At 42.2% G+C, this 19364-nt stretch overlaps 1 protein-coding gene across 1 annotated transcript in view; it reads left to right on the plus strand.

The window, feature by feature from the left end:
• Window positions 1–19364, plus strand: part of LOC145394982 (cell adhesion molecule 3-like) — a 414549-nt gene that overhangs the window by 55097 nt on the left and 340088 nt on the right. Inside the window, exon 3 of the mRNA XM_080268731.1 lies at window positions 11274–11409. Within this exon, the coding sequence (XP_080124857.1) occupies window positions 11274–11409 (136 nt within the window). The remainder of the gene's footprint in view (window positions 1–11273; window positions 11410–19364) is intronic.

Genomic DNA, 19364 nt, shown 5'->3' on the forward strand with positions numbered 1-19364 from the left:
TCTTTTTATTTTTCGGCCGCTTTCTCTTCCTTATTCTGTACTGCCTCCTCCTCTCTCTCCGTCCAAATTTTACATAAATATCTTTTTCCCTTTTATTTATTTTTTTTTTGCGTCCAACTAGACTGTTTTCCTTTCTCTTCTTTCCTTCCTTCTTTCATTTTGTTGTATTATCGTTTCCTCTTTTTCTAATATTCTATTTCTTCTTTTTCTACCCTTTCCTCCTCCACTTCCTGCACCACCACCGATGAGTCAGGAAGTATCCTGTTTCCTCCTCATTTCTCTCACCGCCTCCCTTCCTCTGGTACTATTTATAAGAATAAAAAACATAAAATCTACGGAGATGTAGGGATGGTAGTGTACTGAAAACCATTGGACCTAGATCTATGCCACAGAAACAAAATATAACCCAATCCTTATATTATCTTTTATATGGGATCCTGTTCTGTATTGTATGGCTGGTTCATAGTTATACTGTTATCACTAAACTTTTCTGGCACACTTATGCTTCTACACCATAATGACATAAACTGGACAGAGAGAGAGAGAGAGAGAGAGAGAGACAGACAGACAGACAGACAGACAGACAGAGATTTGGGGATGACATTACATGTTTTAACAGCCTCAACCTTGTTCCGGTTGTTTTTGGCGCTCTGGCATCCCTACATCGTCATACATGTATTCGTTGTTGTTGTTTTTTACATTTGTTGCACGGATGCTTAAAAGCCACTATGTAAGAAACTCTGGATTTTTTTTTTTTTTTTCAACTTAAGAGCATCGTAGTAGCGAAGGGATTAATGAAGACTGTAGAACCCGCTCCTGCTTGAAAAGCCTTTCTTGAGCTGACTGAATTTTTCTGGAGAGAATAACAAAAAGGAGCAGAGTGAGTATGCGATCGGTTTAGGACCGAACATTTGACCTAGCTCGGTGACGTTGACCATTGACTGAATGTTGTACAAAAAAAAAAAAAAAAATCTATTTTCTTGCATGACCATAAACCTTTCCACAAAGTTTGGTTCAGTCCGAATCAAACGATTTCAAGTTGAGCTTCCCTTGTGACCTTAGCCTTTGAATTATTATTGTCAAAACTGAATCATTAATCTATGGCTGTGTAAAAATACAGGTTTCTCTCTTCAATCTATGGCTGCTTTTTAATCGTTCCACTAACTTTATGCCAGAGTAAATATAAACTTTCCTAGTTAAAGAGTCGAAAGTTTGACACTGTCGTGTACCCTTAAGTTGTGGGTGACTGTTTTCAGAATTGCTTACCTGTTACTATACTACCAAAATTTGCCTAAATTGGATCACAGCTATAAAGGTTGACTTAGTCCTTGTCTGTACTTTTGATCTTTTTCGAGCAATATCTTCCGCGCTTCCGACCCAGTGGAGAATAAAGCACCTCTATGGGGAAAAAAAAAAAAAGGTGGTCCTTTTTGCTAATTTAGGGCTTGAAGGTAGAAGAAAGAAGAAGACGAAGAAGAAAAAGAATATGGAGAAACCGGGATTTTTGTTGATCGTGTTTTAGCGTGTTAATATTATATTTTAGCTACTTTAGATCTTTTAAGTATAGATAAGTATAGGAATTTAGTCTTAATGCTTAACAAAATTAATACCTTCGTGTTTGGGAGTTACGAAGGCTGCTATGTGTTAAGGCTTATGGGCACGTCAGCACCATCCCTACATATAGTGCATACTGACACCCTGAAAGTTATTGTTGTTATTGTATAAAATTTGTTTCATTTTCTCTATTTTCGTTGCTTCCCCTTTCTTCATATTACCCATCTCTCACACTCTTTTGTACATAAGTGACTGAAATAAGAAAAAAAAAATGTTATAAGCCAGGTGAATGTTGTAGGATAGGTATATGTAAGTATAAAAAAGAGCAGGCAAAGAACATATGAAGAAAGCATGGTGAGCGATAAATAGGGTGGTGTTAGGAGTGATTGGGGATGTGGGGAGCAAAACTCCGCAGTAAGATAGTAACAGTCGCATTTAAAGGTCGATAAGTTATATCATTGCATTTATGGATCTCGTAATTGTGTCAGACAAGATGAGTAAGTAATGATTAGAGAAGACTTTACTAGGTAAAAAGTTGAGAGAAAGCTACTTAACGTTGTAGAGTTTTTGAGATTATATCTAGATAAATAGAGAAATAAATAAATAGATAAGTAGATATATGCAAGTATATTACTTAATAACGTGATTCAATGAGAGAGAGAGAGAGAGAGAGAGAGAGAGAAAGAGAGAGAGAGGCTAAAACTACGTTCAGGAGAGAGTGTAGAAATTGGCAATTAATGGTGAATTTTGAGATATCAAGTTTGATGCATACAAATACTGCTGTGTTGCTTGTTATTAGTAAACAAGAGCCGTAGAGAATGGTTCTAGTATTACAAGTGTCTGTCAACGTTTTTTCTTTTACAGTAAATGTACAGACAAATAAAATGATGTTTTTAGTAATTAAGGTGACTCAATGCGATGTACTGGTGAATGGAGAGAGGCTTTTTTGTTGACGCAGTATTAGTACCCCAGTGCAAGAAAAGAAAAGAATGGTAAATGGTACAAGGAAAGGGAATGGCTAGTGTTATGAAGACTTTGATTCTTGACAGAGGTATGAACGCTGCAGGAAGATTGCAGGAAAGCATTATTAGTGCCCATAGTAACATATGGATGCAAGATCTGGTTTGGCATCAGAGTGAAAAGTGAAGAGCAGAAGCAGCTGAAATAATATTATCAAGAATGTTTGTGGACTGATATGCAGCATGTGCTTTGTGAATTATATAAAACAAGGAAGTCTCTTGATATGAGATGAGAAGAGCGTCCTTGGATGGCCTGTTCATTTAGAGAGAATGGATATAAATTGGGTGTCGAAATTAGTATAACTGTGTGAGTGTGCCGGAATGTGGATGGAGTCGTGGTAGGCCAAAAAGAAGGTGGATGAATAAGATAAACGAATGTGTGTGAAAGAGTGAGATACAGAAGCAACCGAAATCGGCAGGGAAAAGTAGGAAGGACCACCAGGCAGCTTAGATAAACAGCCATGGAAATTTCACGGGAAAGACTGGGAAAAACTATATATCCTACACTAAATTATTTTGTGAGTGAAAACTAACATTATTGGAAAAATTACGGCTGTATTCGCCACAATCTGCAAGCGAGGAAAAGTTAGTTAATCAGATTAATTATTCAGCCATGAACGCTCTTTACTGAAGATTCTAGGCTAGCTAATCATCCAGTCGACTTTTAAACATTATTGCTGTATTACAGTCTACCATGTTTCTAGGCAGTTTGTTCTATATGTTGACAGCTCCGTTGAAGTAATAGTTATTTGCTTCATCAAACTGGAAACGTTTGCTGATGATTTTATAACCATTACCTCTTGTGTAATTTGACTGGTCATTTACGAAGTGCTTGTAAAATACCATATTGTCATGTTTTTGAAAAATTTTGTATACTTGAAACATTCCCTTGCAGTCTGTGCCCCACTTTTAACAGCTTTATTGCTTCTGAACTTTCATCATACGGTTTCTTCCCTAATCTGGTTATCATTTTTGCGATTCCTCGCTGTACTCCCTCAAATTTCCCTGTATCCTTTTTGTAATAAGGTGACCAAAACGGTATGTAGTACTCCAAATGGAACCGTACTAACGAACTGTACAAGGCGAGAGTCATGTTCTCCGATATGAATGCAAATGCTTTTCCGATAGATCCTACTGGTTTAGTCACTTTATTGTTTCTGTGAACTGTCGACTGAGTTTTAATTCAATTATTATTATTCCTAAATCTTTGTCTTGGTTCTTATTCTGGAGTTGAATATAATTCAAGGTGTACCTAAATTTTCCACATTTACACCCAGTATTTAAAATTTTGAGGTTGTCAGTAATGGAATCGAGTTGCTAAGTTTGAGCCAAGTTAAATAATTTACCTAGATCTCTTTGAATCATCAGCATGTATTGGTGCACCAGCTATATTACCAATTCTTGAATCATCAGCAAATTTGAAGATTTTGCAACAAAAACTTTTCCAGTATCATCAGTACGGTATCAATTAAGAACACAACAGGGTCCAGATAAAATTATGATAACGATATTGGAAATGATAATGATGATGATGATGATGATGATTATAATGATGATGATGGGGATCTTGATTTCATTGTCGTTAGCTGTAGCTAAAATTAGACACTAATAGGGTTAGGCATGATGATGATGATGGTAATGATGATGATGATGATGATGATGATAATGGTGATCTTTATTTTATTGTCGTATGATGATGATGATAATGGGGATCTTTATTTCATTGTCGTAAGGTGTAGCTAAAGTTAAATAATAATAGGGTTAGGCATGATGGATGATGATGGATGGATGATGATGATGATATGATGATGGATGGATGGATGATATGATGATGGATGGATGGATAATGATGATGATGGATGGATAATGATGATGGATGGATGGATAGATGATGATGGATGGATGGATGGATAGATGATGATGATGGATGGATGGATAATGATGATGGATGGATGGATGGATGATGATGATGGATGGATAGATGATGATGATGGATGGATGGATGGATGGATAGATGATGATGATGATGGATGGATGGATAGATGATGATGATGGATGGATGGATAGATGATGATGATGGATGGATGGATAATGATGATGGATGGATGGATGGATGGATAGATCATGATGATGGATGGATGGATGGATAGATGATGATGATGGATGGATGGATGGATGGATAGATGATGATGATGGATGGATGGATAGATGATGATGATGGATGGATGGATGGATGGATGGATAGATGATGATGATGGATGATGATGATAATGATGATAATGGATGTATGATGATGATAATGATGATGATGGATGGATGATAATGATAATGATGATGATGGATGGGTGATGATGATAATGATGATGATGATGATGATGGATGGAAGATGATGATGATGATGATGGATGGAAGATGATGATGATGATGATGGATGGAAGATGATGATGATGATGATGGATGGAAGATGATGATGATGATGATGGATGGAAGATGATGATGATGATGATGATGATGATGATGATGATGATGATGGATGGATGATGATGATGATGATGGATGGATGGATGATGGATGGATGGATGGATGATGGATGGATGGATGGATGATGATGATGATGATGATGATGATGATGATGATGATGATGATGATGATGATGATGGATGGATGGATGGATGATGATGATGATAATGATGATGGATGGATGATGATGATGATGGTTGGATGATGATGATGATGGATGATGATGATGATGATGATGATGATGATGGATGATGATGATGATGATGATGGATGGATGGATGGATGATGATGATGATGATGATGATGATGATGATGGATGGATGGATGATGATGATGATGATGATGATGATGATGATGATGGATGGATGATGATGATGATGATGGATGGATGGATGATGGATGGATGGATGATGATGATGAATGATGATGGATGATGATGATGGATGATGATGATGGATGATGATGATGGATGATGATGAGGGATGATGATAATGGACGATGATGATGGATGATGATGAGGGATGATGATAATGGACGATGATGATGGATGATGATGATGATGATGATGATGATGATGGATGATGATGATGATGATGATGGATGATGGATGATGATGATGATGATGATGAGGATAACGATAAGCCTAACCTGATAATGCTTAGGCGATGGTTATTTATTGAGACAGCGAGTGAGAACACTTAGGCCCCAGTCACGCTGCAGTTACGACTTATCGCAAACTACCCACGATCTGCAAGTCGTGGGTGGTTTTGGTGAGGTTTACGACCGGTCTTCATATGTCTCGGTCTAGCCGCAGGCCACCATGGCGAACAAAAAATCGTCGAGAGGTTTTTCATACTGCACGAAAAACCACTCCGCGACCACCGATGTCGTGGCATGGAGGCTGCCTGGTGGGCGGCTGGACTGCAACTGGTCGGTGACACCTGATTTTTAAGTTGTGGTTGCCATCCGGACGGAGGCCGGTCGCCTCCCGTTCTGTGCGGTGGCTGTCTGCACTCCGTCAAGGTGACAACTGGACTGCGGAGGCTGCCGTCCACAAGCCTCCTGTCTGGGATGGTGGTTGAAGTCCGGCTGCCGTCCAGCTGACGATTGGTCGAGCGACAGGTGGTGGGCCGGATTGAGACCAGCCGCTGGCCAATCAGCGGCTGGTGTCGGTCTAGTGGTCGCGGTCTAAATTGTGACAGGACACAGACCGGCCGGCCACTCATCGGTGTCTTGACATTTGTGTACCTGCCCATGGTTGCCGTTTGGCCGCCCACTGGACGGACGCTGGACGGACACTGGACGACCACCGGTAGCCGATCGGTGGCACGATTGCTTGAAGACCTCCGTGGTCGGGGACTGGATTCACAATTTTCAGGTTTGCGACAAGTCGTGCCTGCAGTGTGACTGGGGCTTTACTTCAAGGCATGCTCCTTAGGCCAGTGTGTGGGTGAGAGTGTAAATAGATGCAGCCTCTAATTGTGCAACACTGTGGAAATGTTGACCTTATAGATACGCATTAAACTTAAAAAAAAAAATCCTCAAGACAATTTGTTATGATCATGTGAAACTGACCTTTTCAAAAGTTACCATAATTGTTATCGTTACTGCCGAAACTATTCGTAAAATGTTACAGCTCCGGACTTATTGGAGTAGCATGTTTTTAAAGAGTAGTTCGTTAGACTGGGTATCCTTCAAAACATAGGATTTGTCACTCTAGTGATAGAAATATATTTTTAAAAAGTGGTTGGTGGGGGCGCTCGCCATCCACTCACTCCATGTAGTGCTGCTCTCGGGTGGATGCCCTTTCCTTTCCTCCATCCTTCTTTCCTTCCATCCTCTTCTATCTTTCCTTCATTCTTTTCTCGTCGTTCTGCCTACGGGTGACGTTACACTCCCTCTTCTTTCTTTTCTTCATTCTTTCCTCTTCCTTCTTCCTGTGGGTGACTCTACACTGAGTGACAAGCCAAATGGTGTCCTGTACACCAGGAAACCATTTACTACGCTGGGTGGTAACCATATAACCAGATTTTGGCGCCTGGTGGTTTAGTGGGTAATTACGGCACTCCAGTCAGGTTGAGCCGTGTAGGTTTATATCCAAGGAGTGGCTGGGATTTATTGCTCACGTACTGCTACTCAGGGATGAGTGAGGCTGGCCACTCTTAAATGTCAGAACCAACTTGCCTAGCCCCGGGCTCCTACGCTCGTCATGGGGCAATGTAGGATTGGATGATGGATGGATGGAAAAAGTAATTTTGTGAGAGGCGTGTACCACAGATTATGATTAGTGACGTGTGTGGTATTGTTGTTGCCAAATACAGAGCACGGGAATTAGAGCTTTGGTGTGAGTCACAAGTGGCGTTACATGATGCTTGTGGAAAGCAACCGCCAAAACGAAAATTCTTCAAAGTGAAAGGCAAACCTACAATGGAAAGTAATTGCTTGATTATCCATGGATCATCGAATCCTCTGTCGCCCCATGAGGAGCGTAGGAACGCTGGACTAGGCAAGTTGATCCCGACATTTAAGATGAGAGTGACTAGCCTCACTCATCCCTGAGTGGCATGTGAGCATTAAACCCCAACCACCCTTTGGATATAAACCTACACAGGCTCAACCCGATTGGAACACCTTAATTACCCAATAAACCACCAGGCGCTTGATTATCATGGTGTTTAATTTTCCTCATGAACTACTTGACTCGAACACATTCCGCTCGATCGAACACGTTCCACACCTTAGTTTGGGCATCTACCACATAGTTTATTGGCTGACAAATCACACTTTATTTTGCATTTATTTAGTAAACTACGTTGGATACTTATTAGAATATTTATTTACCGTCAGAAGATGTAGTTCATTTACATTCTTTAACTTCTGGCTCAATGAGTAAGGATGACATAAATATCGGGTACGGGGGAGTTGGTGGGTCGGTTCCAATTATGCTGCAACAAGATTTGCCCAGCCTCTTCGACAAAAGGAATTTTTTCTTAACGTAACGTTAGTTTGATATATCCAGCACAGAATTCTCATAATGAACAGGGTACTGAAGCCTGTAACTAAGCTTTCCAAATCGAAAAGTTAACCTGAGCTGAATAAAATTGTGTAGAGACAGCAAACTACAACAAAAATGACATCCTTGGGCTGGAGTCATCAAAGCGTATTTGTGCTGATACTGCTATTTATGAAGAAAGAAGGAACTAAAGACCGAAACTCAAATAAAACTGTCCATCAACCACTTCACTACGATGGCGTATTTCATGTTTTATTGTTGCCACCACCAGAAGCTGTTGTTCAGCTTAGGGGAGACTTTCATACTGGAAGGGTTTAATACAGTATATCCATAATCAACCATTTCTATAATTATAATAAAAACATCGAGCAGTGGCAAAAATGAACTAAAACATGCGTCATTTGGAAAAAAAGTGGTAAACAAACAAAATTCACAAACGATTCTGCTTAATCTCACAATTATCCGCATTTGATTTGTACTGAACATTGCAGAGGCCAGCCCTTGTGAAAATATTATCATTGTTGCTTTAGTTTTAATTACTCCCCTCTCTTCTTTTTCACTTCGGTGGGGGACACAGAATGATGATGATTATGACTGAGATGCTAATGATGATAATAATGATGATGATGGTGTTGGTGGCGGAGGTGATCATGGGTGACGGTGATGATTTCTTTATTTTTTTATGGAACTGAACGGTCCAAAATAAAAATAAAACTTATTAAATTCAACTGGAAGCAGTGTAATGACTGACTTCAGTTTTGCCCTAATCTCAACTTCAGCCATCCTCTGACCTGGTAACACAAGCCCTTTGATCTATCTAGCGCTTGTTGTACTTTTTCTTTGTCCATGGTGGCCCGTCGTACTCTTAACGTCTTCTGTCCAGGGAGGCTTATTTTTAGTACAGTGATTACATGGCGTTTCTACAGTCAGCCAAGTTACGGATAAATTGTGTAACTGCAACTCCCTGAACAACATACCATCTGATATACTATTTCGGTTAAAAGATCGCATTATTATGTTTGCATCATAAAAATGTTAAAATCAAAAGCCAGGCATTTTCTTAAGGGACTGTAGATGAAGCTTCCCTCTTTTCGAACTCACAGGTTCAGTTCCTTTGGTTCCTGCGGTCTTTTCGAGTCTATTTTTTCCATTCCTTTATAATGGAAACTTTAAATGTTTTCTGACTTTGCCGGATGAGAGCTGGAGGTGGTGCCCTCTCCCCTGAACCTCCAAGCGTTGTTCCAGTGATGCAGATAACATATTTTTGCTTCCGTCTGTGGTCTTGCATAATTTCGTTTATCTTGAAAACAGGATCGGGGAGCTGATCCTTCTCAGATGCGTTGTTTGAATGGTGCTTCTGTCCTTCCTGTACGTAAAATCTTAACCATAAAAATGTTATGTCCAAGAATCTGAAAACTGGGAGAGTGCATAGCAGACAGACGGACAGAAAGACATTGTCAAATATCACATGCATTCCTATTATCACCAAACAGTCTTACTTAACATAAGAGAGGCTTTTCGAACAGGAGGCAGTAAGTCTAGCTTTCATTATCTGTCACTAATAAGCATCTTGATAAACCTGAGTCGGATCGCCACATGTTAGCTTGAGGAACATGAATAAACCGGTATTGAAGTGAAGGGTTAACCCCTGCAAGAGCACGACCCATTTTGCACAGAGTTTTGCCAATTTCGGTCGATCATAAACATCAAACATCAAACGAGAGAGAGAGAGAGAGAGAGAGAGAGAGAGAGAGAGAGAGAGAGAGAGAGAGAGAGAGAGATTAGAAACATGATAAAAATACTGCATCAGCGAGAATGTGACCAAGTATAATCCCTATGATCCAGCATGACATTTATGATCCAAAATGACCCTTATGACCCAGTGGAACTTATTTTTACCCACTGCGATCTTTATGACTCACTGTGATCTTTATGGCCTCACTGACCCATTGTGATCCTTACGACCTAATGTGACCCAAATAACCAGATGTAACCCTCATAACCTCATGTGACCCTCATGACCTAATGTGACTCATTGTGACCATTTTGGCCCAGTGTAACCCTTTGGTGCTTTGTGACTCAATGTGAATCTGACCCGGTGTGAGCCTCATGGTAGTGTGAGCCAGTGTGACCCACATGACCCAGTCTTACCGTTATGTCTTATGTGGTTCTGTGATGTAATGTTTCTGCGTATATTACATGCTCGGTGAGTTACTTGATATGCACTCTAAGTGACCCAGCGTGACTCACTGTGACCAAATGTGCCTTGCAAACGGACCACTCTAACAGTACGCCTTATATGTGACCCGTTATATATTATAAACCTTTCAGTCTGACCTCTCGTCTGTTCATGACCTAGAATGATCCAGTGTCCTCTGTAAATGACCCAGTGTGCTCTTATGTCGCCATGCTGGTAGGCAGTGTGAGCTAATATGTCCTGTGAGTCAGTGTGACATGTATTGTTAATGCATAACGGAAAATGATCCAGTGTGCCAAGTAAATGATCCACTGTGTTCTGTTATCCATGGTAGGTGAGGCAGTAAGATCCAGTATGACCTAATATGTCGTACTAATGAGGCGGTATGAATTTGATTGCCTGTTTGTTACGGTGCCTTCATAATATTACCCTTTGTGCCCTTGCAAGTGATCCAGTGTGCTGTATTAACCTCTGTTTGTGAGGCAGTATGGCCTAGTGTGACCTAATATGCCATGTTACTTTGTATTCCCTATTTGTGACAGAGTATGTGGCCTGTTACGGCTTGCTTCCAAGAAAAGGTTGATGTTTATTTCTCACATGGTACCACTGAGGGTCGAGCAACTGGTTGCTCTTGTTTTAAATGTCAGGGGTAAGAAGTTTAGCCCCGGGATTCTATGTTCTTGCCGAGGCAATAAAGGACTGGATAATTAACTACTTTAATTCGATTGTGTAATATTTCATTCAATTTTTGCTACTGCCAACCGAATTCATTCAAATATCGACAGATCTCTACTACTGATGAGGCCATTGCTTGTTATTATCTCATTTTTCAGAGCTAAAATCTCTCTCTCTCTCTCTAAAAAAAAAAAAAAAAAAAGTCGGGAAATGGAACAAACTAAAAAGACACTACCGGATGGAGGGAGCTGAAGTTTGCCAGTACCCTCACTAAAATTACATGTTTGGCCTACAGCTGCGTGAGGACCTGCGGGTAAGCGTGATGTGGACGGGTCGACTAATGTTCTCTCACGCTGTGGTGGCGGACTCCGGGGTGTGGTGGTGCCGGAGATCGGCTCGTCCAGGGCCACGGACAAGGATACTCGTTGTCAGTATGTATATAACCAATCTCATTTATAGGGTCTTCATAATCTACATACTGCATGCTCGTTACATGTACAGTACAGCGACAGACAGTTACAACATTATCTGTTCACTTAGTCTTATAACCTGCATCAGATAACAACAGGTACTTGAGAGAAATACATATATTACATGTTGTGTTTTTCTTTCTTTTAGGAAGACTCTTCTCATTAAGCCATCAGTATGCCCGTACTATCCAAACAACACTCATATTCAGTGGGTTCAATATCTCTGCTCTACCTCATCATGCACCATCGTCCTAGTCAGTCACGCCGACATCTCTTCCGCTATGTTTGTGTTTCTCTTCGTAGATTTTCAAAGAGAAATCTCCTTTGCACTGCCAGTTTGACCCTTCATGCACCGCTCGTCTTCATATGGTGTAGTCGTTGCCATAACTCACGACCCACCACCATCCCAGTTCTTTTCCATCCATTCTTCTCCCCAAGCTAACATTCAGTTCTTTAGTAACCCAACGAACTGCGATTTCGAACAAATCATCAAAACTTGATTACTCAGAAATGATGCTCGGTACATGTATGTTGATACAGTACCCTGACAGGCATATTGGGATATTTGAAATTTTTTTTCCATTAATTCGTTTTTCAAAATCCAGTATACCGAAAGACTTGCTTTTGGCTCATGCGTTACTTGCATGATCGATCTGTATTGACTGAATGGATGTGGTCGACCATAAGTTACTTAAAAGGGAAATGAGAACAGTACTAAGGGGAAATTACTCATCATGGAGAGAAGTGATTAGCGGAGTTCCACAGGGCTCAGTGCTGGCACCAATCATGTTTTTAGTGTATATAAATGATACAGACAGTAACACTGGAAATGAAAGCTATCTAAATACGTTTGCAGATGATGCAAAAATACAAAGGAGAATTACTAACACAGACTCTTGTAAAGAGCTACAAGAAGAATTAAACAAACTACATGAATGGAGTAATACATGGCAAATGGAATTCAATGTGGACAAGTGTCAAGTTCGGTAAAAGTGGAAAAAGACCTGATTGGGATTATAAGTTAGGAAATAAAACCCTACACACATCAGAAAGAGAGAAGGACCTAGGTATGATTATCAGTAACAGACTATCTCCGGCTGACCACATGAGCGAGAAGGTACGGAACATGTATACACTGCTTGCAAATATCAGAATAGCGTTCACATACATAAATGAAGACATGTTAAGAAAGATAACATCATTCATAAGACCAACCCTGGAGTATGCATCAATAGTTTGGAGTCCTATGGGGATATATCAGCAAGAGGACACTGCAAAAAACTGCAAAGAGAGGTGATAAAGATGTAATGAAATTTAGTTTCCCAAATAGAACAAGTGATCAGTGGAATGCACTACCGAATGAAATAGCGTGTGCCAAAACAATTCACAAATTTAAGGATATGTACGATAAATATGGTTTAAGACACGGGACAGTACAAGCTTGACTCATTCCTGTAAAGTTACAATTAGGTAAGAACACACACACACACACACACACACACACACACACACACACACACACACACACACACACACACACACACACACACACACACACACACACACACACACACACACACACACACACACACACAACGAATAGCACTTTCCCATCACTACCACTAGTCATTATTAACATTTATATGCATATACATATATGCATATATACATATACATATTTTTTTTCTCCCCTAACTATTACCATTACTTCTCTTCCTTCTCTTCCCTATGGTTCTCCCTCCACACCTCCCCATCCCCCACTCCCGACACCTACGATGTCTCTCCCTTATCTCATCCACCCCGCCATCCCCCAAATGGACCCCCCAGTATTCCCCTGCCACATCCCGTCCCCTCCCTCACCCATGTCGCTGATACTTAAGGCTCACGATGGCGCTGGAATACGCTGTCGACCTGGAGAAGCAGTAGCGAAACGTCGTCAATAAAGGCCCATCCCCATATGGTGTTGTTCTTTAAACCATGATTCCTGTTCATGACAAGCACATTAGTCAAGCATAATTTCTGAGAACTAATTATTACCATTTGACATCTACATTTCACACTGTTGAAGGCCTCAAGCACTAACACTCGTTTTGTAAACAACGATTTATAAGAATAGGCAGGTTTATGTCATTAGCAGTCCACAACGTGATTACATGAAAAGCATTTCAATGGGTGATGCTGTTCATTAAAGTAAAAAGATGTCCGATGAGTAGTTTATTCTTACTGAATCACTAGCTTTAAAAATATTCATTGATTCATAAAAATCTTTTAGTAGACCATTTTTTCTGTAATATAACCATTCATATGTGTTACTATTACCATATGTCAAACATATACAAGCACAATCCAGGTATGTTATTAAAACAATGGATGGTGCGATATCATAATATTTCACACATATATACATAGTTACCTTTAATGTCTTAATACTTTGTCCATCCCCCATTTGCTGCTATTACAAGCTCCAAACGTCCTGGCACGAGTCTCTTAGCCTACTGCAGACGTTTGGGGTTCGTCTCATCCTCTCCCATACCTCTTTTGCCTTCCTGTTCACTGCCTCTCTATTTTTTTCCTCTACCCTCCACTCCTGCTTCATCAACGCCCACAGATTCCCTATGGGGTTGCAATCGCAACTTTTAGTGGGCCACTCTAATAATCTGATCTGTGGGTGTCCTTCAAACCAAACCATGACTGCCCTGCTGGTGTGTATTGGTGATCGGTCTTGCACAAGTTAGATGGGTTCAGGCTCTGAGATGGCATAAGCCCTTACTGAAGGCAGAAGGGAAGTTTCAAGGATGTTATTAAATTCCTGAGAATTTAAATGTCCCTCAATAACTGACAATACTACTCCCCCCCCACCACATCCAGCCACGAAAGGAGATACTAACTCTGCCACTTCTTGCTGTGTCATTAATGTGTTTTGCTTCAAATCTAGTGTTTTTTCCTCGCCAGCATTGGCGGCCTAGTGTAGCCACTGAGGAGATGGTAGTCTCATCTGTGAAGATGACAGACATCCTGAAACCCAGGCCGACGTTCACGTAAGTTTGACTAAACCTAAGGCAGCTTTGCCATTGTGCCTTTGTTAAACTTTCCTTAACTGCAGGGATGAAACAGTTCAATCCAGCCCCCCTCAGTCGTAGTCTTGTGGTTACAGGGGAACAACGTAGGCAAGCATCTCTAGTTAACTTTATGGCATTGTCCAGTGGGCATCTGCCTGCTGTCTGGTGCCTGTCGCAGTCTCTCGTCCTCTTCTGCCGTTGCGACACGTGGACCTCCAGGTCTCGGCCTTGTTAAGATGTGACCTTCTGCCTCAAACCGGTTCACCCACAGCTGCACTGTCACCGTAGAGATGCCCATAAGCCTGCTGATTTCCCGTATCCCCTTCCCCGCCTTGTGGTAACCAACTATTAGGGTTCTCCTCGTGATGACCTCAGGACGATTAGCGTGTATCCTTGGACCTCGCACCCCTGCTTGTGGAGGTGCATCCATACCTACAACAACAATAACAAAAAACAAATGTGAAGCAATAAGTGTTACCAGTACACATTTATTATACAGCCACATTAAAACAATACAAAATGCTACGGCACACTTATGTGTATGTTAACTGTCGCAACAAGAAAAATAAGCCTGCCAACACTGAATACAGTTATTAAATAACAGATGGGTCCGCATGAGTGAACAGGTTGATTTGATCAATTAGATTAATTTGTTACGCCCGAAGGCGACAAACCTAGTACAGTGCCATGTGGCCCTACGTGAGGTGAGTACAGGGGAACTCGTGCCACGCAGGACACGCTGTCGAGCTATAACAAACTAACACCCACCAAAGTGTGGATGATGCATGAGAATAACATCTACAGTAGGTCATCATCTTCCAACAAAAACTTACAAGTGTCCAATAATGTGAGTCAATGTGGTATTAAATCAGAGACAAGTGGACATTGCAGGCAATAATGGTCAAGGGTGTTGGCATTCGATGCATCACACAGCTTACAGGAGGAGAAATGCGGTGCGTTGCCCGCCCCAGCCACCTGCCACACAGGTCGGTAGCCCAGTCTGAGACAGGCACACACCACGTTTTGTTGACAAACCATAAGACCACAGTGAAGATATCTATGGGGACGAGAGAGAAAGTGGTCATAATGTTGGATAGATGCACTGTGAGCCCTCTCAGCATTTCTATGGTGGAGAAACGAGGAGCAGGCTACTCTGCGTATTATCTGCTTGTAGCAAAGGGGGGAGGCATTACTAGCATCCACAGCAGGCGGATCCAGTCCACAGGCAGTCATTGCAAGGAGGTCAGCGGTGTTGTTGCCTGTGAGGCCAATATGAGAGGGAATCCACAGAAAGTGCACCACCAACAAAAGATAGTGGGCGGTGGCCAATTGATGGAGTATCTGTGTAAGTGTTGATATGCAGGCCTGGGAAAGGATAGGGCATGGAGGGCCAGCTGTGAGTCACAGATGATCAAGCCGCTGTTGTTCGTCCGTATTAATAAAGTAACTGCATCCAGGAGTCCATGTAGTTTGCAATACGTAGAACCCAACGAGGATGGCAGTTGACGGCCCAACCAGCCCTCTTGAGGTGGGTCCAGATGTGGGGAAAATACAGCACAGACAGCACTGCCATCCTCCTGCAGGGAGCCATCAGTGTAGATATGGTGTGCCAAAGGGAGGGAAGATGACAGCCTGGCGATGGTCTCCAAAGCTAGCTGTTTCTGAAGCTGAGGCATGTCAGTCTAGGAAGCCGGAGTGTATGAGACAGCAGGCACAGGGGTCTGCCAAGGTGGCATAGTCCACCTCCTCAGCAAATACTGGTACGTTGATGTTTAGCCATCGGACGTTTGAACAAACAGGATAAACTAGTGTGTGGCCACCACTGTGAAGCAGAGGCCTTGGTGCAGTGGGATCAAGGGAAGTCCGAATAATGTGAGAGTAGTTGGGAAAAAGATGAGGAGAATGTAGGCACTTAATGCTGAAGTATGTAACCATGGAGTATATTCTCTCAACAAGTGGTGGAAGGTTGAGTTCAAGTTGCATGTTGACAATTCTGGTTGAGCCAGGGCAGCCCAGGATGAGTCTCAATACTGCATTTTGGAACTTCTCAAGAGGTTGTAAGGCTGTTCTGGAAAGTTGACAATTTGCAGAGGAGATATAATCAACAACTGATTGAATCGAACGAACGCTATGTATATGGCTTGTGCTACAGGAATAGACACCTCGGCAGCAAAATTAGTGAGCCAGTTGAGAGGTTTTAGGTGCCGCTGTACCCAGGTCAGCAGATCTTGAACAATTGGATGCATGCGTTGTCTTGCAGGAATGGAGGGAGAAATCCATACAGGCATCCCCAGATGAAGGTACTGTGTGCACAGAGGGATAACACAATCCCCGACAGAGAATATAAGCAGTGTTCTTCCTGGATTTCACTCTTTTCTGGGGGGATAATGAGTCCGCATTTGAAAGCCGACTCGTTAAACAAGTGAAGGAAATGTTGCAGATCTGCTAGGGAATTTGAGTGAATGCAGATGTCATCAGCGTAACAAGTAATTGTGGTTCCATGAATGTCAGGAAGGAGGGTGAGTAGAAAATGTATGAGGATATTAAACAAAAAAGGACTAAGGACACCACCTTGTGGAGTACCAAGCTCGAAATTCTTAGCAGTGCTGTATGTGCCCTTCAAAAGGGCACAAGAGGACCTGTTAGACAGGTAATCACGTATCCATCACAGCAGGTTTCCCTTAACTCCCCCCATCCTGACGTTTTCTGGGCAGTGGTACGCCCCAGTCCCGACATTTTTGGACCTTTTTTTTTTTTTTTTGGCTCAAACATCCGCTTTTGGTGAGAAACGTCGAAAATTCATAGAGAAATGGCTCACCTGAGGTTTAAAATACTCGATCCAGGTAGGAGTACCTCCTTACAGGGTTTTCTATCAGGCTGGCTGCAAAGAAAATGGGTTCTATGGGAGGATAACTATTCCACACCACTCATAAACGGTATTTATTTATTTGGTACGAATTTATATGTAGTACGAGAGTATATTGGTTTTCAAATGGTAATATAGGCATTATAAGCATTGTTTCACTCACTAACTCATCACCATTCCTGACCTTTTTTTTTTTGCCACATTACCTGATCATCATTTCTGACTGCTTCTTCCTCTAATGTTTGTCCTCCACATTGTCATCAATTGGGGAATCACTCTGGCCCTGAATTTCGTACCGTGGCATGACATGGCTTTACTGGTCAGGTCACTGATAACAGGTGAATTGCTGAGAAAAGGGCATGCAGGGGTGGAGGAGGTCATGCTGGGTAAGGCATTGTCCCTGCCTGGCATCTCGTAGAGGAAGGTGTCCCATGTATACATGCCAAAAATCACTCTCAAAAATTGAAAATTGTGCAAATTAGGGACCTTGCAATGTTGCCGCATTAATTTACGTCTCTGGGATACGAGTGCACATCATGTGAGGACGTGAATTCACGTCTCCTGGACGGGGTGGGTTAACTCCAAAATCCACTAGCTGGCCAAGGATAATGTCTTTGTTGGCGACATCAAATGCACTCTTTAAATCAATGAAGGCCGCTACACTGGTGGGGGATAGTGTATAGCTCCACGAGGCAGTGATGTGTCCCTCGCTGTCGTAAAAAGCCATACAGTCGGGGCAAGAGCTTGTCCTGCAGCCTAAACAAGGCTGCTTCGCAGTGGTGCCAGGTTTAGGAATAGGCAGGATAGTACTTCAGGTCCAGGCTTGTGGCAAGTATCCCAGACGGATGCAAAGGTTGAACAGTTGGAGAAGGGGATTACCAGGAACTTTCAGGAGGACACGGAGGACAGAAAAAGTATTTCCATCATCACCTGGAGATGTTACCCCACCCCTGGCAAGGGCCCGTCACAATTCACCATCAGTCATAGCTAAACCATCCTCATTGTCTGTCCGCAGTAAAGCGGCAGTGAGACCGAGTGCACAACAATTTTTCTGCATGGAACTCACATCCTGTATGTGCGTGGGAAGGGCACAAGCCCATGACTGTGCAGACCAGGCATCTACAAGATCCAGTGTGTACTGTGCTGGACTGTGGTGGAGGACACTAAGGGGCCTCTTCTTGACAAACTTGTTGATAAGGCTCCACATGGAACCAACAGTCGTTTGATGGTTGATGCTATCAGTAAGTTTATGCCACGAATCGGTATAAACGCAGTGCTGGAGAGCAACTAGATCATCCCTCGACAATTGATACCGATGGAGACTCTTGGGGGAAGGTCGTCTTTGAAAGGCAAAACCGTCTTCCACCGCCTTCCTCTCTGCCTGAGCGATGTGATTATCCAGTGTCCAGATGTGGGCATCATGATGGTGCATAATGTGTGGCCTGCTGACATAATGGGTGTAGCAGTCATGCGTGGAGCTGACAAGTGATGAATACAACTTTTCGGGACAATGAAGGTCGAACGTGGGAAGAAACTTGGTCATATACTGTAGATGTATGTAGGGCAATACTTGGGTGGGATTGCAATGCGAGTGCGTCTGTGTAAAGAAGAAGGTGTAACAGGGAGGGAATAATGAAGGCCGAGAGCAATGTGATTAGAGAGGAGCGCAGGGACAGGTGAACACCTGATCCAGGACGCCACAAGACCGGATGTAAGGATGTGATCTAGTGTGCCTGCTCGAGAGTGTGTGGCCACACCAGTGTCCCAGTAGGTGAGCTGATTTTGACGAATATACTGAAGAAGTTTAGTCTCATTACGGTTAACGGTGGCAGAAAGCTCCCCCAAAGCAGGGTGTCAGGTATTATAATCCCCCATGTATATCATGCCACGGATGGTGGGAGCTGGGAGAGCACCTGTATTCAACCTGCCTGGTGCAGAGTACACATTGCACAACCGAATTTTGCCGCTTCCAATGACCTCAAGAAACTGAA

Source organism: Coenobita brevimanus, chromosome 29, assembly GCF_032717465.1.
Source record: "Coenobita brevimanus isolate Jiangsu-jjx chromosome 29, ASM3271746v2, whole genome shotgun sequence".
Lineage (NCBI taxonomy): Eukaryota > Metazoa > Arthropoda > Malacostraca > Decapoda > Coenobitidae > Coenobita > Coenobita brevimanus.